This window comes from Herpailurus yagouaroundi, unplaced genomic scaffold (assembly GCF_014898765.1).
Source record: "Herpailurus yagouaroundi ecotype Mexico unplaced genomic scaffold, PumYag 160, whole genome shotgun sequence".
NCBI lineage: Eukaryota > Metazoa > Chordata > Mammalia > Carnivora > Felidae > Herpailurus > Herpailurus yagouaroundi.
Genome location: NW_024412401.1, coordinates 13,551,475 through 13,575,097, shown reverse-complemented (window position 1 = coordinate 13,575,097; position 23,623 = coordinate 13,551,475). Strand labels below are relative to the sequence as shown.

The 23,623-nt window shown below is 35.1% G+C and overlaps 1 protein-coding gene across 2 annotated transcripts in view; it reads left to right on the top strand.

The window, feature by feature from the left end:
* CAAP1 (caspase activity and apoptosis inhibitor 1) overlaps positions 1 to 23,160 on the top strand; it is a 50,920-nt gene extending 27,760 nt beyond the window's left edge. Inside the window, exons 5-6 of one of the 2 annotated variants that reach the window (XM_040481402.1) lie at positions 4,417 to 4,490; positions 21,957 to 23,160. In XM_040481402.1, the coding sequence (XP_040337336.1) occupies positions 4,417 to 4,490; positions 21,957 to 22,303 (421 nt within the window). In that variant the 3' untranslated portion in view covers positions 22,304 to 23,160. The remainder of the gene's footprint in view (positions 1 to 4,416; positions 4,491 to 21,956) is intronic. The other variant, XM_040481400.1, reaches the window with a different exon arrangement.
* The last annotated feature ends 463 nt before the right edge of the window (positions 23,161 to 23,623 follow it).

Genomic DNA, 23,623 nt, shown 5'->3' with positions numbered 1-23,623 from the left:
TGAGAGAGAGGGAGAGCATGAGTCGGGGAGGGAGGGAGAGAGGAAGGGAGGGGGAAGGAGAGAGAGACAGAGACAGAGAAAGGGAGGGAGGAAATCCCAAGCAGGCCCCATGCTGTCTAGGCAGAGCCCATCCTGGGCTGTGAGGTCAGGACCTGAGCCGAAATCAAGAGTGGGACGTTTAACTGACTGACTCACCCAGGCATCCCCTGTGTATTTTTTATTTGGATAGAATTTGACTTTTTTCCCTTTTAAAAGTACCAAAAGTTGAAACTTTTGGTAATTCACATGTGTAGTGGTTCTTAAGTTCCACAGATCTCCCCAGTGTATTACTCTGACTTAAAAAAAATATATCCTTTGAGTGTTGAGTTTTATAAGTTCTTTGTATATTTTGAATATTTGAATATATCCTTTTATTGGATATGTCATTTGCAAATATCTTCTCTTATTTCATAGGTTGACTTTTATTTTTGTTGATAGTTTCCTTTGCTGTGCTGAAACCTTTTATTTTGATGCAATCCCAATAGCTTATTTTCTATTTTGTTGTAAAAAAAAAAAAAAGGTCAAGAGTGGAATTGTATTTGGGGTAAAAGAAAGTAAGTTGGACTTATACTGGTTGGAGGACTTAAACCCCAGAGGTGGGTATAAGGCTGTCTTATATTTCAAAGCCAAGATTGTAAATTAAGCTGCTTTAAGGAGGAGCACTGCGGATGTGAGAAAGGAAGTAGAAAAATAAAAACAGGCTTTTTTCCCCCCTAATGGAAAGGACTACAAAAGTCATCCTAAGATTATTAACCCAAACCAGATTAAGCATGTGTCCCCCTCCATCCCCCACTTTTTTCTCTTGCCATCTCTCTTTCTCCAGTTGTTACAAAATTCTTATCTAAAGGGTGTGACAGAAATATTTAAATGTCATTTAAATATAAATTGGAATTACTTTAGTTTTCGTAACTCTGCCACCTAGTATTTCTTATCTGGGAGTAGACATTTTTTATTTTCATAAAACTAGAAATAAAAAGACATGTACTTGTAGGTTTCTTATATTTTTAAGACATTTCCTTTTTTGGTATATCTTGCTTTCCATGCTCTTTGTTAAGGATCTTTAAATTGTATTGGAGAGCTCTGAATGTGTATGGTAGTTTTAGTTGCAAAGTCTACATGTTGGGAAAATGAACTAGTATAGATTTTAAAATTCCAGGCTATTTTCTGGAATATTTTTTCAACTTCACATACTACTGAAGTAAAAGTATCTTGCATTTTATTTTTCAGCCACAAGGTGGTGCACTTGTACTGCGTCTACTTTTGAAATTCTGTTTGGTGACATTCTTTAATGGCATGTTCAAGCCTAACTTAAGATAAAACAGAATGTTATAAAAGTTCACTTTGGGCACTAAAGCAATTCTTTATGGAAGCAGGTAATCTTTATAGAGATGTCCAGTTTTATTTGAAGGACAATCAAGGGGCTTTCACAGAGAAAATAAAATAATGCATAGAATAATGCATTTTACTGCATTATTATTAAAAATTTTTATTTGACAATAACTTCACAGTTATTAAAATGTTATAAGAATAAGAATAGTACAAGAAGTATCCATATATCTTTTATTTAGATTTCTCTATAATATATTAATAAAATTTTATCCCATTTGTACCCTCTTCTTACATAGATGTGTGTCTATTTTCTAAAACATTTGAGGCTGTAAGTTACATACATCATGACACTTTACCCCTAAATACTGCATTGTGATTTTTTTAAAGGATATCAGTAGTCTATACATAACCACAATACAGTGTCAACTTCAGTAAATTTAACAATGGTACAACACTTTTACTCAGTCTGCTTTCGGTATTTGTTTGTCATTTGACTCAGTAATGTCCTTTACAACATTTTTTCCCCCTCCAGTTCAGCAGTCTCAAGTGAATTATAACATGTAATTGTTTATGGCTCTTCAGCCTCCTTTAACCTAGAATATTTCCACAACCTTTTTTTTTTTTTTTTTTTTTTTTTTGTCTTTTATACATTGACATTTAACTCCCCACCCACTTTTAATTGAACATTACTTATTTCCTTTTTTGGGTTTGACTGAAGATTTCTTCATGAAATAGGTCATACACTCTCAGCTATAATATTGCATAGGTGATGTTGTGTCCTTCTTATTAGCGTATTACAGATGTCCATGGCTCTTTTAATGGTGATGTTGCATTATGTTTTTGTTCAAGTCTTCTAAATGTTATGTGTTTAGAAGAAGAATTGAGTGGTGCCCACTCAAGGATGTGTAAGAGCAAACATTTTATCTAAAGAAAGATATTTAGAAATAGATTAATGTTCCCAGTAGGTAAAATCTAATTTGACTATAAGGCGTGAGGTAGCACATTTTAACTTTCTTCCTTGCAAAGCTCTTAATGTAGTATATTGGCATTTTATCTGTCCCTGGATTACCAAAGAATATTTGTTGGTATCTTCCTTGGGATCTGCCAGTCATTCTGGTGAAAGAATAAATACTGAATAGGTGATATTAGACAGAAAGAGGTATAAAATATGTATTTCAACTTTAAATCTTTTATATGTTATAATTAATATCAGATCCAAAGAATTTTATAGTCTCTATTTCACTTTGTGCTTGCATTAGTAAAATTCTAATGCAAAACACATAAGTACCAAATATGTTGACTGGAAAGAATATTGTAAACTTAAAGAAATGATCACAGGTCTTTATCTTTTGGTTATTTGAAGGATGTGTTATTAAGTGGATAGAAATCGTTTTGGGAGGGGTGCCTAGGTGGCTCAGTAGGTTGAGTGTCCAACTCTTGATTTTGGCTCAGTCTTGATCTCACAGATTGAGCCCTGTGTCCATCTCTGCACTGACAACATAAAGCCTGCTTGGGATTCTCCCCACCCCCCGCCTCTGCCCTTCCCTCCTTCTTTCTCCCCCATCTCTCTCAAAATAAATAAATAAACTTTGTTTAAAATAAAGAAATAGATTTGTGAGCAGGAAAATTCCTGAAATATTTCTTGTATGTTAGTTTTAGGATGTATATAGAAATTCTCCAAAAGGTAATATTTATTTATAAAGAAAAGTCATTTTGAATGTTCGCAACTAATTTCTTTTGCCAAAAAGTATTTGCAATATTATTAATATCTAGATGGTATAATGCCCTCTAAGAAAGAACATTAATTAGTTTAGTTTGCAGCTCTGTTAGAGAACATGGTGGATCAAAACTTTTTTATGATCTTATACTTGAATCCATTTACTTTGATTACATATGTATATTACATATAAAATATGTATTTCCCACATCAAAGCACTTGAGGTATGAAATTAGATGAATATAAAATAATTTGAATGCCAAAGTGCTCATTAAATTTAACACTTGAAAAATTATTGGATTCCTCTTAAGTTTTGATTTCTCCCACCAGCTATCCTGCAAGGTATTGGAAGTGAGAAAAGTTACCTCCATATTTCTCCAGTTTTGCCCTTAATTTTTTTTCTTGTGTTTTTCTTTTATTTTTTTAATTTATGTTCAAGTTAGTTAGCACATGTGCAACAATGATTTCAGGAGTAGATTCCTTAACGCCCCTTACCCATTTAGCCCATCCCCCCTCCCACAACCCCTCCAGTACCCTCTGTTCTCTTTTTAAAAAAATTTTTTTTTTTAACGTTTATTTATTTTTGAGACAGAGAGAGACAAAGCATGAACGGGGGAGGGTCAGAGAGAGGGAGACACAGAATCTGAAACAGGCTCCAGGCTCTGAGCTGTCAGCACAGAGCCCGACGTGGGGCTCGAACTCACGGACCGCGAGATCATGACCTGGGCCGAAGTCGGCCGCTTAACCGACTGAGCCACCCAGGCGCCCCAATGTTCTCTATATTTAAGTAAGAGTCTCTTATATTTTTGTCCCCCTCCCTGTTTTTATACCTATTTTTGCTTCCTTTCCCTTGTGTTCATCTGTTCTGTCTTAAAGTCCTCATATGAGTGAAGTCATATATTAGTCTTTCTCTAATTTCACTTAGCATAATACCCTCTAGTTCCACATAGCTGCAAATGGCAAGATTTCATTCTTTTTAATTGCTGAGTAATACTCCATTGTGTGTGTGTGTGTGTGTGTGTGTGTGTGTGTGTGTGTGTGTACACACACCACATCTTCTTTATCCATTCATCTATCAATGGACATTTTTGCCCCTTAATTTTTACCAAGATGTGTACTACCTAAATTGTTAGTGGTTTATAGCTGCTGCTTTTGACACTTGTATACACATGTTTCTGAGCTTCCACAGTGTACTAAATGATATCCTGGGGGTTCAGAAGAATTCCATGTGTCTTCCCAAGTGTCTGATTTAATTCTGGGAACCTGAGCAGTAAGTATTACTTGACTGAATAGAGTTTTAAAAATTGTTTTTATTTATTTTTATTCCTCAGACAAGACATCTGTATAGATTCTACATCAACCGTGAGAGAGAACAAACAACCTGAAGGTTTGGAATTAAAACAAGGTATAAACCAAGTATTTAATTTTTATATAACATTTACCTGAAGATTATAAACACTTTACCAGTAATAAATTTTCAGTGTTCCAGCTTGCCCCCATTTTACAGATAGGGGAACAGAATAATTTATTTGGTCCAAGATCAAAAGAATAAAGAATATGTCCTTTCTTTATTTCATGACTCCTTTAGCCATTGGAAAGTTCTGCCTTAGTGATACATGCTTATAGTGCCACCAGAAAGCTATCATCTTGAATAGTTCTAATTTTATCATTAGCTGCAAGATATTGGAGATACATTAACTGGGTAGCTTTGGGTTATATGTGGGGAAAAAAAGCTTTATGGATAACTTTTTTGTCTTTTTTTTTTTGCCGAGGTACATTGTTATTACTTTATTTTCTATGAATCAGTAGTGTTTGACATTGCCAGCTAGCAGAAGTGAAGTGGTAATTTGTAATTTATTCAAGCCAACTAGATGAGTAGGGCTAGTCTTTCATGTGTCTTTTTTTGTTTCCCCTCATCCTGGTAGGAAAAACTGAAAGTAAAATAAATTTTTATTAGTTACTCAAAGACTACCTCACATTTTTCCCGTTTCCTGGTATAATTACTTCAGAGCAGTGACAATCTACTCTAGCCAAAATGGTTGTATTATTTATTATGTAAGCAACTAATATTTGATTGGCTTAGAATAATGTCTGTAAAACTTGAGTCATAAGAACTTATTTGGTAGAGAGAAGTAGGTCATCAATTTATTTAGGCAGAATTTCTTTTTTTACTTGGGGTCTGTGTTGCTTAGTTAACACAGTGGGAAAAAAAGTTGGATAACTAATTTTGTGATTCATTCATTATATATGTAGAGAGAACAAAATCAAGATTTTCTGTAATTCTAATTATGTACTTTGGGGTTTTAATAAATATGTTTGACAGTTTCAAGAATTCCATTGTTTTTCAGAAGTCTTGTTGTGTTAGCCTCTTAAATAGCCAGACAAAATTGTATCTTTTTATATTCTGACTTCTGAGCACCCACCAGAGACATAAACTGAGATTCAGTGTCATTTACATGTCTTTGTCATTTATAAATAAATGTTAAGCATATTATCATTTTCACATAACTCTTAAACCCCGTGGGTAATTGGACATCTCTGCTATTGTTTCTTTCTTTGTTTCTGTTCTTTGCATCTAATGAGCAGGCAGTGTCGAGGGTATGCTTTTAGATCATCTGTGGAGAGAAGAATGTCATGTAATTGACATGGTTGATTCCAGTTCCTAGGGAAAAAGGAATGGGGACCTCATTGTACAAATTAGCCATTGCTGCCTTCTAAGGGAAGGTGTTTTTCTGCTTTCATGTTCAGGTACCTGGAGCTCTTTAAACTTGCTTCCCAGTGCTAACAGCCTATTTTGCTGTAATTTTATATGGTAACTTCAGTCTTTTAAAAACCAGACAGGGAAGCAAAGAGGAAGAGAAAAAGAACTCAGAGTAGTCAGGTATCACAAAGCACAAGTCTTTTATGCTTAGGAGCCTATATAGACCACTCTCAGGTTCTCATCTAGTCATCAGAAACATCAAGAACACACTGTCATCAGTAAGTGACATCAAGCAGAGGTGAGAAAACATAAGATCAAAGCACAGCAGTACAGTTCATGTTATGACTAAATCTGTAGGAAAAGGTCAAATTAAGTTGCAACTCTTTTTTTTTTTTAATTTTTTTTTTTTCAACATTTATTTATTTTGGGGACAGAGAGAGAGACAGCATGAACGGGGGAGGGGCAGAGAGAGAGGGAGACACAGAATCGGAAACAGGCTCCAGGCTCTGAGCCATCAGCCCAGAGCCCGACGCGGGGCTCGAACCCACGGACCACGAGATCGTGACCTGGCTGAAGTCGGACGCTTAACCGACTGCGCCACCCAGGCGCCCCAACAACTCTTATTTTAAAGAATACAGGGAAATAGTAGGTAAAGTCTTCTAGAAAAATGTCTATAAAATAGTTAAAATATAAAATGTTGCATAATGGAATAAACATAAGTTATCTAGAAGATCGAATTATGTAGAACATTTTCCAGGTAAATATTAGTATAGCTAAGATCTGAACCAGGTAGTGAGTAACTTGCTTGGAGTAACCCAAGAAGCTGAGGTACACCAGGAAATAGAAATTTTAGTAGTCTGAATAAATATTGTTACCTTTTCCCTAAATGAACCAATGTTGTCTACTTTTAATATGCACAACTTGCAAAGTTGATTTAGTATTATCTCCAGCTTTTCTTGCATAGCTAGTTGTTCTCTTTCACAGTGAGCTTAATAAAAACAGAATATAATGCGCCTTGTGAATGTATTGTCATTTTATTTAATGGCTTGACCATTTAAGAAAATTCATTGAAGCTTAGAACTAAATTCATTGAAGCTTAGAACCCTTTGTTCAGAAGAACAAAATCTAAAGCAGTGTTGAATTTTCTCTTTGCTTTTTTTCAAATACATCTTACTATATAACCTATTCATAGTATGTGATACTGACACATTACTTAAATTATATCTTCAGTTTTTTTAGCTTCTCAGCTTCTAAAATACTCAAATACTGAGAAATATTAATGGTGAATTAGTTACTTGAAATTGGCATTTTTTGGGTCTAGTTCTGGTTTCACCCATTTCATTGATAAGAAATATCATTTATGAAACAAGCTGTGCTGAAGATGAGTATCTGATTGTGCTCTGACTTTGACCACGCTTTCATAATGGACTAATAACCAAGATCTGCCTTCACTGTGCAGACATTATTTAAATGTAAATACAATCTACTGGTTGATTGATTCGTACTCAAATAAAATTGGAACTCTTCCATTGGGATTAGTTTCTTCACTCATTCATTTTTAGCAGGAGGGCAGCTGTATAAGAAACATTAGTTATAGTTTTGGTCTTTATCTGTAGCACAGCTGTGTTTGTGTACATGAGCACATATACATGTGCAAGCCTGAGATCCTTTATTAATTTCCTGGAGGATCTCAGGGCTTGTATTATTGAAATGGGTTTGCTCACTTTTTAAAATAATAATTATATAAATTTTCTGTATTGGCCATTTTGTGCTAAAAATATTTAAAACTTTAACATTCAGTTTAAAAAAATGAAAACTGCTATTCGTTGGAGGTATTTAATTTGTAGAAAATATTTTTAAAATGTCAAATCTAATATTAGTGAATTCTGTTTATATATAGCTATAAATTTGCTTAAGACGTTCAGGAATATTAAAATAATGGTCTGTATGTAAATAGTTGCTTTAAAGTCGACAAGCAGGAGTATATGTAACTTTGCAAATTTTTCTCCTTGGTAACTTAAGAATTAAGCTCCTTTGTGTTTCTTCTTGGAAGTGGCCATGAGAAATTTTTTTAACTATACATGAGAAATAGCTAAGTCAAATTTGGATACTTAGGTTGAAGAGGTGGTGAGGTTTTCAGCTCTCACTTTAAAGTATTTGAAGAGCTGTCAAGTGGAAGAATGATTAGGCTTGGTCTGTATTGCCTCTGAGAATGAAAACAGGGCCGCTAGGTAGAATTATCACTAGACAGATTTTGGTTCAATTTATTGATCTCTAATCGGAAGTCTCAGAAAATGAAGTGGGCTGCCTTCTGTATTGCTAAAGGGTGTTTGAACACAGGCTACAAAAACTGCCACTTGGTGGCTCTGTTGTAGAGCTAATTGAAGCAGTGTTTGGCTGTTTGGCCTTGATTTGAAGTTCCTTTCTAGCTGTCAGATTTTGTAAAGACCAGTGCCGGGTGCAGTGTCTGGACTTGAGAAGAGTGCTTAATGACTGGGTTTTGTTTTGTTTTTTAATTGCTTAATGGAAGCAGAATAAAATATACAGTGTTTTTTTCTCTATATTTTTTATTCCATTAGAAAATCATTCTTCCTTTCTATTAGAGAAAGACAGGCAAACACACACAAAATATGCAAACTGAATTTTGCTGTGGTGAGGCTCAAATTCTGCTACTGTTGTGTGTGTGTGTATGTGTGTGTGTTTTAAAATAATGTCGTTGCCTCATGCAATTATATTTTGACCTTCCAGTTCATGAATTAGTGAATGATAGACAGTTTTAAGAATTGTCTTGTTAACAAGAGCTTCAAAAAGTTGTAAGGTAGACTTTAATAGGGGGAAAATGTTTATCAGTGGTTAAACTGTCTGATGGAAGTTTAGATATTTTCTCTGGGCTTCTCTGACCAATTTTAGACGGGTGGTCACCACAGTGTTATCATACACACTTCCAGAGAATGCAGGAAAAAGAATACCTGTACTTCTAAAGTAAATAAAATGTATAAATTTATATATTTGTCCCTCCACTGTAAAATTTCTGGTTGCATGTGTTGTTGTATTAGTACATACTAATTTATAGCAATAATACATGCTATTTTTTAAGTAAATAATATATACTGGAGCTGGTACTTAAAAACATTTTCACTGATAGGTTTATGTAAATAATGCAGTTGAGAGACCTCTTTTAGACTATCATGAAGAATTGATGATGGTCGCAGCTTATTCACTTATTACTTACAAAAATTAAATGTGGTAGAAGAGATTTTTGCCATCATTTAGCAAAGGTATTAAATATAAAAGTATATGAGACCATTTGAATCCTTAAGGTGAGGGATTAATGGAAAACCCCAACTGATTTTTGCTCTTCTTGTTGGTATTGTTACTGCCATTATTCTAAGATAGTACTGCACCAGGAGAAGCAAAGGTGAGTAAGTAGAGGGCCTAGAATAAAAAAAGAATGAAGAAGTGAATTTGCAGTAGAAAAGGAGTTGAGTTTTGCCAAAAAGAACTCTATAACCATAGCTGAAGGACTACATGCAAGTTAGGAGAAGTTACAAAGATAATGAGAAAAATGCCTTCAGTGATTTGTGTTGCTTTGGGAAGAAAGAGAGAATGAAGACCATCGGTTAATTAAGCCTGTTTGGAGCAGTTTGACACGTATGTATTGCTGTAGAAACCTCTGCATTGTCAAGTGAGGTCTTGTGGTGCCTCGTCCTTTGAGGAGCTGAACTGGAGGCATGAGTGTGGGGAGACCAAAATAAAAGCATCCCAGGCTGTTCGGAGTTGGAAACAGAGAAGCAGATGTACAACTGATTTGTTCTCAAAGTGTGAGTCTGATTTCTTTTTTCCTCGCCCTTGATTGTCTCCCTGACTGGCTGTAACAAGTAAGTATTCACACAATGCAGCTTCTTAACATGAGTTAACTTTTCAGCAATTGGTGAAGTAAAAAGAGATTGTGGTGTAACCTTCAGTGTGACTTAAGAACTTACATTTCTCTTCTCGTTCCTTTGAGCTTTTTCACAAGTTATTACCAGCAATGACAGCAGACAGGACCCTCCCACTTTTTCATTTGTCTCTTTCTGTGTGTAGTAATTGAACAAAAGGGTGAAAATTACATTTTGTGTGGCACATTAGCCCATACTGTTTCTGTACCTTTTGAAGACCCCTCTGTTGCATTTAATTGTGCAACTTTTCTGCATTAAAAAACAAAGTACACTGGCAGGGTTTTTGGATGCATAATGCCTTGTGCGTGTTTTTCAAGAATGACATGAAGGGTTTGATTTAGTATCTGAGAAAAATGTTGATTGCCACGTTTCTTTAAATTTTACCCATTCTCGGGGCACCTGGGTGGCTCAGTCGGTTAAGCGTCTGACTTGGGCTCAGGTCATGATCTCGCGGTTTGTGAGTTCGAGCCCCGCGTCGGGCTCTGGGCTGATGGCTCAGAGCCTGGAGCCTGCTTCCGATTCTGTGTCTCCCTCTCTCTCTGCCCCTCCCCCGTTCATGCTCTGTCTCTCTCTGTCTCAAAAATAAATAAACGTTAAAAAAATTTTTTTTAAAAATAAATTTTACCCATTCTCTCTTGTGGTTTCATAGGATCGTAGACATACTGTTAGGGCAGCCACTTCAGAGGTTATATAGTCCAAACCTTTAACATGTTTGGATCTCCTTTGGATCCATGGTGCTATTCAGTAATTATGTCCTTGTCCAATCGTTGGCAAAAGTACCTCCTTATATAGAAGTAACTCCTACCACAGGGAAGATGGTAAACATTAGATTTGAAATCAGATTTTGTTACCAGTTAACGAACTTTTTACTCATCCTACACCATAGTCTATGATTTAATTAGAAGTTTTGGTTGTAATATTATATGTAGTATGTAGTCTTTTGAGATTGGCTTCTTCCACGTAGCAGGTATGCATTTGAGGCTCTTCATGTCTTTTTGTAGCTTGATACTGCCGGACAGTCTTCCATTGTATAGATTTACAACAGTTTGCTTATCCATTTACCTATTTACCTATTAGAGGACATCTTAGTTGCCTCTAGATTTTGGCAATCGTGAGTAAAGCTACTATAATCATTTGTATGCAGGAGTTTGTGGACATAAGTTTTCAAACTCTGGGTAAACACCAAGTTTAGTTTTGTAAGAAACTGCCAAGCTGTCCTTCAAAGTGCTGTACCATTTTATGTCCTGCTAGCAGTGAATGAGATTTTCTGTTGTTCCATCTTCTTGCTAACATTTGGTGCTATCAGTGATTTAGATTTCGACTGTTCTAATAGACGTGTAGGTGGTATCTTGTTGTTTTACTTTGCAGTGCCCTAATGATATATGATGTTAAGCATCTTTCCATGTGCTTCTTTGCCATTTGTATATCTTCTTTGGTGACTTGGCTCTTCAGATCTTGCCCATTTTTTATTTGGGTGGTTTTCTAATTGTTGAGTTTTAAGAGTTCTTGATGTATTTTGGACACCAGTCTTTTATCCAGGTGTATTTTGTGAATATTTACTCCTAGTCTGTGGCTTGTCATTTCCTTAATAATTTTTCACATTTAATACATACTTTTTAGCTCTGTGCCTCATATATTTTATTCATTCATGTGGACTTAAGGGACCTCATACAAGAAGAAGATAAATTCAGTCTGAACCAACATTCTCATCAGTGATGCTTCAGTGGTCATTCTGATTCTGTTAAGATCTGGGAGGCACTATAGAATATTTAAATGCATAGATCTGTGAAATATACTTGGGCTTGAATTTTGGTTTTGCCACTTCAGTTGTGTGAACTATAGGGCAAGTTACTTAAACTCCGTTCCTCAGATTCATCAATTATAAAATGGGGATAATAAATATGAATGTCTATTCCATTATGGCTAGCATAAGGATTAAATGAGTTAATACATGTTCAATGCTTTAGAGAAGTGATTAGTACCTGGTAAATGCTCAGTAAATATCCACTCTTGTTATAATTATTTCTGCCATCATTATTGTTGTCATTAGAATTTTCTGCTTCATCCCCCCAATATCACCCTGGCTGTCTCTAATTGGCAAAAGTGTCTCCGTATTGAATCATAGTCTGCCAGTATGTATTTTCTGCTCATTTATCCTTGTGTGTCCTTTGGATTATAGAAAATGAATTTAATGCTTTTTCTAAATGATGTCCCTTCAGATTTTGAAGCTGATCCCTTCTTCCAACAAACAAATTGTGGTTTTGTGCTAGGCACCAGAAAGATAAATAAAATATGGCCTGGCTTGGAAAGAACTTCTCTAATAAAGGAAAGTAGATGTATAAATTAATTTTTCATATCTACCTGTTTCTGAATTTATATAGTCCCTGTCTCTCCTCTTAAAAATGGGTGAACTCTTTCTGTTGCTGCGACCAGCCCCTGTATTTGTATAGTGAACACATTCTCTTTTGGTATCTGCAGGTGTTTTTTTTTCTCTGTCCCTAATTATTGCCCCCCTCTGTAGTAAACAGTTGTCAGCAACTATTTCACTGATGTGGCTGAGTCCTTATCTTGGCCTGTCAGCCATGTGTAACACAGTTGATTATCCATCCTTCCCTGACACTTTCTTCTCTGTTTCTTTTGTGTCTTGCTGTCCTCTACTCGACTTCTAAAGGGTGAGTGCCCCAGCACTTACTCTTTGGACGTTTTCTCTTTTCTATATCCTAACGTAATTCTAGGACTGGCAACTACGAATTTATTTCTCCAATTCAGACTTCTTTCCAACCCTGAATATCTAGCTTCCTTATTAGATGTTCAGTAAGCATCTTAATATGTTCCAGAGTAAATTCTAGATTCTTCTCTGACCCCTCCCCAAAAACAACAAAGAAGAAAACAGTACCACTCCCCCTCCAAACCTTGCTTCTCCTACAGTCTTCTCCATCTCAATCAATAGCATTTGCATTCTTCTGAGTGTCTAGGCCAAGAACCTGGGAATCATTCTTGAGTGCTTTCTTTCATCTTTGTCAACAAATCCTGTCAGCTCTACTTTCACAAAGATCAGAATCCCACCACTTCACACCTCTTCTTGGCCAAATTATTCTGGTGTTGATTCTTATAGCATGTTGATCCCCTCTGTTTCTATCTATGCCCCCCTGTAGTCTCTTCCCTATAGCAGTCTGAATAACTGTAAAAATTAAAACTAAAAGTTGTCAGTCACTGTCTTATCAGAGCCTTCTGGTAGCTTCCCATCTCGAAAGTCCTTGAAGTCCTTCCTTCCTGTGGTGGTACAAGCCATAATGTGATACAGCCTGTCACTCTCCCCCTTGTTCTTTCTAGTCCTTCCTCCTCACTTTCCTCCAGCGTTATAAGCGCTGTTGTGTCAGAGACCTGACTTTTGCTGTTCCCTCTTCCTGCATGTTCCTCCTGAGGTAACCAGCAGTCTACAGCGTATCATTTAGATCCCCTGTCAGATGTTACCTTTTCTGTCTAAACTGATTAACAGTACTTTTTTCAGAGCTAATTAACCTCTTAGTAAACCTAGAATTTTACTGAGCCTTGGTATCAGGTTTACTGTACTGTAGTTTTGTAGAAGTTATTTTTCGAACCCAAAACCCTGATGCTTTGTCATGCGTCTGGTTCACAGTGTATCTCAGAACAGAAATTTTAAGCTGTCCTTTGTGACTACAAGTTTTACTGCTTGTCATGCACTTTGTCCAAATCTGAGAATTAAACTCATTCACACCAGTGGTGTACTCTTATTTAGGTCAACTACTTGTTCTGTAAGATCACACCTTTCCAAATCCGTGGTCTTCCTTAACTTGTGTTTACCTCACCTCTTCTCTTGTACTGAATAATTATCACCTAGTTCATACTACTATTGCCTGTTTAATTGCTTATCTGATCTATTGTAAAGGCTGGTAAGAGGTCCCTGTTGTGCTTTTTCTCCTACAATGGTGATGTCTTGTCTACAGAGGCAAAATTTTTGGATACTGTCCTTTTCTATGTTCTCATGTGTACATTTTATCTGAAAGGCTCACATACTTCTGTATTGTTTAGCTCTAGCACCTATTTTTCCATTCTGTCCCTTACACTTGGAGTTTCCTCCTCTGTCAACATCACTTATTAGATTTTGAGACCTACTTCATATCACATCTGTAGATCTCCTTGACGTTTCCCTATTGCCTTATATACTCGAAAATTCTGTTATGCTTTATACCACAGAATTTAGCATTTTAAAGTATCATGTCCATATTTTAAGCATACCTAATTACCATAAAGGCAAAATCTGTGCCTTAGTTATGCTACAAATATTTAGTTTACCCTACCTGTAGGATTTTGTAGGGCCCACCTCTTCTGTGGCCTTTATAGCACCATTGTAGCATAGGTAATAAATACTGAGTGAAGATTTGTTGATTCTTGGAGTAATCTCTCAATTTGTCATTCACAAAAGTTAGGTTTATAGGCCTATGGACACTCAGTTACCCAGAAATTGAGTGTGGGCTTGGTAGTATACTAGATAGTTTTTCTGTATTAAATTGTTTGCATGTATCTCAGTAACCATCAGATAATGTCATGATTAAATTTTGAATATCGTGGTTAACATGATACACTTAAATTTAAATCAATAGTTTAAAATACTACATGAGAAAAAATAGCCAAGTTCTGTCAGTTTTGCTGAGAGGAAGATTAAAGTCCTCTACAAAAGATTATTTTTACATATTAAAAAAAAGTTGTTTCTTTTTCAGAAAATAAAGTTTTGATTTCTTTCTTGAAAAGGCTAGAACTCACTAGAACTGTTATAAATTGACTTTCTACAGTTACACTATAGTAGAATTGTCTTCCTTATAACTTAAAATTTAGTAAAACCGAAGTTTTCTGTTGTCTCAGAAAAGAAATCCACAGAGGCATAGCATTGCTTTCCAGTGAACTCTGGACTTTGTTACTGATGAGATTGTAGTAGGTTGATAACACTTAGAAGCCTTAGAGAGTTGAGATTCTAGAGGGAAGGACCTAGAGGGAAGGATGGTGAAATGTGCTGTTCTAAATGGCATAACCACTGAATGTGATTAACTGAAAATCTGATGAGAAAAACTAAAAGAGAAAACAAAGTAAGATAGTTTAACCCTTTTGATAACCAGGTCTATGGTTGCCTAATAGGAATATTAGGATTCTGATTTTCTTGTGTTCTCCTCCAGGATATATATATTTTAAGGTATTTTCAAAATTGTTACTGTAGGTTTCTGAACAGAAATCACCGTAAACAGACTTTTTATCTTGGAAATTGTCAGGCAAAAATAAGTAAAAAAATAGCATTAACTCCCATGTACCTCTCTCCATTTTCAGTTATCCACCTATGGCTAATTCTTTCATGCATACCCCTACCTGCTCATACTGCTAGATTATTTTAAAGCAGATTCTAAACCTCTTTTCAGTTCATCTATAAATATTTCAATATGTTTCTATCTCAAAGACTAGAGATCTCTTTTTAAGCATAATCACAATGCCTTAAAAAGTTAACGTTGCTTAATATCATATATTCAGAAAGTGTTCAGGTTTAACCTACCGCTTGTATTCATTGGTAGTATTGTGATGTTAAGATTGATTGGTACAGGTGTTATCAGACTACCACCTAATGGTTTTAGTAGCTATTAATGTTTAGATCCAGTATTTCATTAGGGATTACAGAATAGTGATGTTTTTAATCCTCAGATAATCCAGTAGTTAGTTTTCTCAGGTTGTCTTATAATAGTTTTAAACTATATTTGTATGAATGGACATCCAGATAAGTACCCTATGTTACAATTGTTTGGATTCTAAGTCTCTTTTTAATCTGTATGCTCCTCCTTCTCATCCCTCCCTCTCACCCTCCTTTGCCTCCCCCCTTCTCTTCGAAGTTTCTTAAATCAGATTGTCAGAGTTTCTCAGTTCGAATTTTGCTGATTGCATACCATTGTTCTATTTAATGTTATTTTTCTGTAAATTGGTAGTTGGATACTGAACCTTGATCAGATTCATGTTCAATTTTTGACAATATTTTAGAAGCAATGTTGTATCGTTGAGGCACATAATATACCGTTACTTCTCTTTTTTGTGATCATGTTCATAGCCATAGGGATATCTTGTCCACAGGGCTGATAGAAGTGGTCTTGATTTCTTGAGGCTAGCTTTTGTTGGTAATCTAGTTTTTTTCTTCTGGGAATTTTTAGTAATTTTTTTTTCCCCCTGGGTTCTGATTTTTTTATAGGATGTGTCTTAGGTATGATACACTGCAGTTGGCAAGCCTTTTCACTAAGAAGACCTTCTTCACCTCAGATCACCTATTTTGTCATAATTTTCCCTCTCTACCCTTTTTTCTGTTTTCTGACTTATTCTATCACTTTATTCACTTCTCTGCTCAGTTTCCTTATCAAATCACATCGATCACTCTCTGAAAGCATCCTGCTAGTGTCTTCTTATCATGCTTTATTTTTCTTCATAACACCTGGCATTTATTTATAGTGTCTCCTATGATTTAAATATAGCACAAGGACTTTTTTTTTATTCACTGTTTCCTTAATGTTTAAAACAGTGTCTTGTACATAGTAGGTGCTCAGTAATATTTGCTGAGTAAATTATATTAAGTTGTTGGACTCATGGGTCATTCATCTCTTAACTTTTATTGCATATTTTAAATATATTTTTATTTCTTTTCTACATAGGAGGTTTTTTTTCTTTCACTGTCTTCCAGCAACCACTGAATGTTTGCTTTTGATAACTGTGTTTTAAAATTCTAACATTTCTAGGGACGCCTGGGTGGCGCAGTCGGTTAAGCGACCGACTTCAGCCAGGTCACGATCTCGCGGTCCGTGAGTTCGAGCCCCGCGTCGGGCTCTGGGCTGATGGCTCAGAGCCTGGAGGCTGTTTCCGATTCTGTGTCTCCCTCTCTCTCTGCCCCTCCCCCGTTCATGCTCTGTCTCTCTCTGTCCCAAAAATAAATAAACGTTGAAAAAAAATTTTTTTTTAAATTCTAACATTTCTTGTTCTCTGTTCTTCTTTCACTGCATCATGTACTTACTTTATGGCTCCAGAGTCTACTTGAGCCTCTCTAAGGATACTAATTAGACTCCTCTGCCCTTCCTTCTCCCCCGTTAGATTATCTTTTGATCCCTAGATTTTCTTTATTTCGTCCTTTGTTCATCTTGGTTCTTTACTTACTGTAGCTGGGTTTTTCTGAAAGCTGGTTTGGGTTTCATCAGTAGCTGTTTAGATATATCTCAGACTCTAGGAGAGCTCTTTAAGTGGATGAGGTAGGCCTCCCACTAGAGTGCTTGGGCATGTGGTAGGGAAAGGAAGAGAAAGAAGGAAGTGTTCAATTGGCCCAACTATTCTGAATGGATTTAATTTAATTATCTTGCTGTGTTTCACAGCCAACTCTTCGTTGCTTCCAAGATTCTCTAAGAAAGAGTTACACTTATCTGTGGTGTCTTTGGCTGTGGTTTTGCTCTGCTTTTATTTTCTGTCAATTTCATCCTGCCTGCTTACATTTTGTAAAAATCCTGCAAAATGTCTTTTTAGATGATACCCTTCTGTGTTATCTAATATTATGGTTTCATTTTTTCTTTTTAAACTTTTTATAAGGATTATATTTTTATAAGGATTATATTCTTAGAACTGGTTGAAGAAATACTATGTTCATAGGGCAAAATTGGAAAGCTCACTTTCTTTTTTCTACATTAACTTTCCTCCCCAGAAGTAACCACTATTAATAATTTACTGTTATTTTGAATATAAATATTACTCTTTAGTTTTCTTTGTTCACTTAATCATGTCTTGATCATTTTTCCATCTTATAAATTTATTAATTTTTTTACAGATGGGTAAAATTCCTTTTTGTAACTAATGAGTTAAAAGTAATATTTTAATTTGCATTGCATGGTTAGAAATTAAGTTGAGCATTTTTATGTATTGATGCTTTTTGTATTTCATAGTTTGTGAAATGCTTGACTTGTTTCTACCCTTTGCCCTTGTTTTTAGTTATCTCTTAATGATACCTGGACATTGTATGTATTATATTTCATTAATATTTTCTTATAGAGTGCCTCTGTCTTATTTTATTTATGATGTCCCCCGCCCAGAGGTCCTACTATTTATTTAGCTAAATTTGTTGATTTTTCCCCTTTATGGATTCTCCATTTTGTATTTTACTTATAAAGGACTGATGTTAGTTTTATTCTCAGTTAATTTATAGTATTTATGCTATTATTGTATTTTTAAGTATCGGCCTTCTGTCACTTCATTGGCTTCTTGGTAGAGAAGGGAATTAGATATGTGTGCTCAATTTGCCATCTTCAGCAAGAATTCAGACAGATATTTAATTATTCTATGTTCTAAGGTTTGTCTCCTGGCTTAATTTAATAATTCACTATCAGGAAGTTTCACGAGCATACAGTCACTCATAACATTAGATATGCCTCCGTTTTGTGCATTAAAACTACTCTTAAGTTGAATTATTAGCAAGTAGAATGTAGGCTCTATTGAGGTTTAAATATGCTAGCATAACTTTAAAATCCTTTAAAATTTTTATCCCTCAAAATCTTTGTGACTAATAATTCTTGTACGTTTATGTACTTCCAGTTGGGTATTTAAAACTTTTAACAAAAAGCAAACCTAAGATAACACACACATACATTTAAAATTTTTATTTTAACAAAAAGCAAACCTGAGACATATGTGTGCACACACACACACACAGACACACATGCGGACTGGTGGAAAGACAGAACAGACAACACTGATGTTGTAAGACTTATGAATGAAGCATTTTGAGGTAAGGTTACTTTTTTAGAAAAAATGTACAAGTTTCACCGCTTCTACCTTGAGGATCATAATTGACAAGAAAAAAACTATAAATTCCTAATACCAAGGATGAGAATAAATTATCTTTGGAAGTGTATTCATGTGTTTACAAATGATACTTTAAAGAGCAAGTCAGTAGAATGATGAAAATTAAGGAATAGTGAAGTACGATCCTAAATCTTTAAATAATTTACCATGTTACATTGTCCAAGTCACCTTGTTTTCACATTTGTGAGATGAAGTGTTACGCTAAGTTGTTTCAGACACAAATTCTGCAAAGCTTTGGGATCCGTGGTGCAGGTGTAGTGGGCAGATGGAATCTATGAATGTATTCACCAGTACTGTGTTATGGAGAACTCAGGCACTTAGACTTCGGATAATTTTTTTTTTCAAGTTTATTTATTTATCTTGAGAGAGAGAGTGAGAGTGAGCAGGGAAGGAACAGAGAGAATCCGAAGCAGGCCCTGTGCTTCACAAACCGTGAGATCATGACCTAAGCTGAAATCAAGACTTGGGCGATTAACTGACTGAGCCACCCAGGCGCTCATGGATCATTTTTTTTTTTTTAAGATTTTATTTTTAAGTAATCTCTACATCCAATATGGGGCTTGAACTTACAACCCCAAGATCAAGAGTCACGTGCTCTACCAACAGCCAGCCAGGTGCCCCGACTTTGGATAATTTTAAATGTAAACAGAGAACACCAAATTTATGGAGCACCATTTCTTCAGTGATAGGATATGTATAGCTGTTTACAGAAATAAAGCAAAGCCCACCTTCTGCCTGCTGAAAACTTTGAAACAAACCCATAGAATATATAAAGAACTTTCTTGTCAAGATTTACCTCCTTTGAAACATGGGAAGTGTGCATATAAACACTTTGACCCTGAATTTCCTGTGCTGATAACTTCATAAAAAAAGGATTTTATTATTTTAAGCTTGGGGCAAAGAGGCTCTTTAGCTGTGGTTGCTTCTTAAGCTTATATAAATAGGCTTGAAAAATTGTCTGAATTAGGTGAGAATATATATAGCTCTGGTTCTTAGCCATTTGAAGTGTTTGATAAAACACAGTAATAAGATGAACATAATGTACATTCCATTAAAAAATATTTATATACACTCCTATATATCCTTGTAGTCTTTTGGTCAGAAATATAAGCTGATGGTATATGACAGTGATACTCAGCTGGAAAGTTTGCCATTTATGTCTTCAGGATCTACGAGTGTAGATTCTCCACTTATTTAATGAAAATATCTCTAAGATTTGCTATTATCATTTACTCACATATAAACTCAAAGCAAATTAATTTCATAAAAATACAGCTACTTCAGAATTTGTGATTTAGCACATAAGGGATTCGATAGTTATAATATTACACATTGAACCCTGTACCCAAGATAATAAGTGAGCTTCATTTATATTGCCTGGATATTGTAAATGTACTTCTTTTCTCTAGAAAATCTGTTGTCCTTTTAAAAGGTTATTTGGGGGCACCTGGCTGGCTCAGTCAGTGTAGCATGTGACTTTTGATCTCAGGGTTGTGAGTTTGAGTCCCATGTTGGCTCTAGAGACTGCTTAAAAAAAGCAACAAAAGAACCCCTAAAAACCCCACAGGTTGTTGCGTGAAAAAAAGTAGATTTACTGATGTTACTTACCTTTCATTGGCTACTGCTGTCAATGTGAAATTCTTTTGGATGATTATCCAAGTGATCAACATATTAAATGAAAGATAAATGGTAATCATGTCTTGGGAAAACAAAATAGCTGAAATATTGCCATTTTATAAACATTTATATAGACTTAACTTAGGGTAGTATTAGACATTGCACTTTAGAGATGTCCTAGGACAATTTGCCTTAATTTCAGGAAATTCTGGGAAGTTAAGGGATTTGCTCAAATCACATACTTTATAGCAGAGTAAAGTTTTAGAACTCAGGTATCCCAAATTTCAGACCTTTCCTCTCTCCCCACCCACCATTATATTCTTCTGCTCTTAATTCATTATCAGGCAACAACTTATAGTTTGAAAAACAGATTACATTTTTTCAAAAACTTATGTTTTAAAATCTTTTAAAGAGACCGCAGGTTTTCACTCAGAATCAGTGAGAACAGATTTAGAATTTTAGATTAAAGATGGCTAAGCATGAAAGTGAACTTTTTGAGGCTATGGACAACTTAGCGCTTCATTTCTTAAATTTGTTTTTGTCTCAAGTTGCAATACTTATATAAAGCATTATTTCTTTACATAAATGGCTGTATTTTTATTTATATTTTTAGATATTTGGGAATATTTGTTTCTTTGGGGAAGATACGTAAAATCTTCTTTGGCATCAAATAATTAAAACTTGCAACCTTTTTTTTTTTAAACAATTTTGTGGACACATATAATTTATCAATTTATTTTTCCACTTTGATTTTAGAATAGGGAGTAGTTTTTTAATTATTAGGATGTAGGAGGATCAGTCAAGGTCAGTAAATTGTTATTACAAAACCAGTGGAGTAGAATTGTTTATGGCCTAACCCTATAACATTGTATTATCAGAATTTTCCATCTGTTGGTAAATAAGTTTTTCATACTATAAGAAGACTTAACAAAGGTAACCTTTGGGGGATCATGACTTAAAAAAATTTTTTTTTAAAGATAAATAAATTGGAGGTGTAAGTGAGCACTCAAAGTTTAAACAACACCTGGACTTCAGTAATGTCCAAGGCCAAGGTAGTTGAGAGCCATAATCTGTGTGTATATTGAAAGTTTTAGTATCAGTTATACAAGTTTTATAACATTTTTTAAAATTATAGTGTACTAACTTTATTAATTAAAATCCTCATGATGAAAATTTATTTTATCTTAGAAAATGGCCTTAGGCATTCTCCTTTAATTTATTGATTTATAACAAAGTGTTTGAAAAAGCAAATGAAAAGATGTAGGTAATTGCATTGCACATGGTGTCCAGCTTGCCAATGATATTTTTTCTTTTTTTGTAGTAAAGTTTTTTAAACTGTTTCTAGAATGGAATTTTACTTTTTTGTTAATAAGCCATGCTCTACTCAGACAATATCTAGCATCACCTTTAATTTTGTAATGTAGAAGCTTCACTGTGGTATAAAGTGGTGTGACATTTTAATTAGGAAAAGAGATCATGTGATGGTATAAATTTCCTACTGCTTCCATGTTCTGCTAAACTGGAATGAAAAATTCATTAAAATTTACGTTAAATTACATCTGTTTTCGTAGTTGAGGAGTCAGGGGAAAAAGGGATGGGACAGAGATTATGGAATGCATTTGGGACTTCATGGTGGGAGGTGGGGTCAAGGTAGCCCATTAATCATAAATAGAAAGGACATTTTGACCAGGGCATTTAGGTTACGTGGTTCTTTCCCCTTTTTTGTTTGTTACAGGCAAAGGGGAAGATAGTGATGTACTCAGTATAAATGCAGATGCTTATGACAGCGACATAGAAGGCCCATGCACCGAGGAAGCTGCTGCTCCTGAGGTCCCAGACAATACAGTCCAGAGCGAAGCTGGTCAGATAGAGGACCTGGAGAAAGACATTGAGAAAAGTGTGAATGAGATTCTGGGGCTGGCAGAGGGTAGCCCCAAGGAGCCCAAAGCAGCCACCCTGACTGCTCCTCCACCCGAAGACGTTCAGCCTTCCGCACAGCAGCTGGAGCTGCTAGAACTGGAGATGAGGGCGAGAGCTATTAAAGCCCTCATGAAAGCTGGTGACATAAAAAAGCCAGCCTAGTTACTTGAATCTGAATTCTAGGTGTGTTTGAACAAAGCCACATCGTATAGTTTTGTATATGAAGTTTATTTTGGGTCTTATGTGATAGTTTTCATGTAACCCTGATTAGATAAACTCATTTTAGGCCTAAAATACCTGTGGTTTTTTTTTGGTTGTTACTTTTATATTATATATGTGTCATTGCTGTATGAATTCATGCCAAATATCATTGGATAACCTGGATACTTTGTTGGATGAGTCTTTATGTCTGCAAATTGATATCTGAAAAGCCATTAGCAAAGAGTCACTGTTTGTTCCCCTTCATTTTTAAATGTTTTGGCTTCAGACCTAAAAGCTTAAGAAAGATTGACCAAGCATGTTGCTCTTAAGGTTACCTATATTTTTGTGGTAGAAAATTAAATTATTGCTCTTAGATTTATCAACAATTTAAGTTTAGTCATGCTTATATGCACTTTTAAAATAAGTCCATCTTGAACACACCTTCTCTGGGTGTGGATTTAACTAGTAAAAACTGAAGAGCATTTTTTGTTATAAAGTTTAGCGGGTCTGAAATGGCTGAGAAAAATGTTTTGTATAAAAGAAAAAACGGACTTAATTTAAGGCCATTTTTTTAAATGTGGAAGTAATTGCCCAACTTTAATTCTAGCAGACAAGCCATTCTAACAGGTATTTGATATTATTGGACACTTGGTTCAAGTTTTTTCCTTCGGTAAAAAGGGAACATATTTTCATTTACATTCCAAGCTATCAAGAAAAGAATATTTTATTGTACAGGCTTTTGTCTCGTGTTTTCGCTTGAAGATCTGATGTGCTATAATTCCATGAATTAAAAATAATAAAGACTATCATTCTGGATCCGAAGACTTTTGATACATTTCCAAAAGCAAAATTAATTTCAGGAAGCTTTGATAAGTTGGTGTTATAATTAATCTAATTTTGTGTAGTTTTTGTAAATAAATTAACATTCTGCCACAATAGCAGATGCTTTTTGCCCTATAACTAGTTGTAGTTGTTTGATACAAAAAGAATTTAGGTAGAGACTCTTAAATTAATTTTTTTCTTAAAATATAAATCTGAAACCATTGCTTTTATATTTGCTTGCAAGTATATATTATTTGTAAGTCCTGCTCTCCTAGTGTGGTATGAGGATTTTCCTCATAGATAAGACTTGCAGGGATTGCATTTTATTAATTACCTGTAAATCTTAGTTTCTTCTGGAAATAGAGTGTGTTATGAAACATTAGAGTTGCAAAGTTACAAATTTATTTTTTGTTGTTTTTGAACATGACTTTAAATAATCCTGTCATCCCCCCCCCTCCC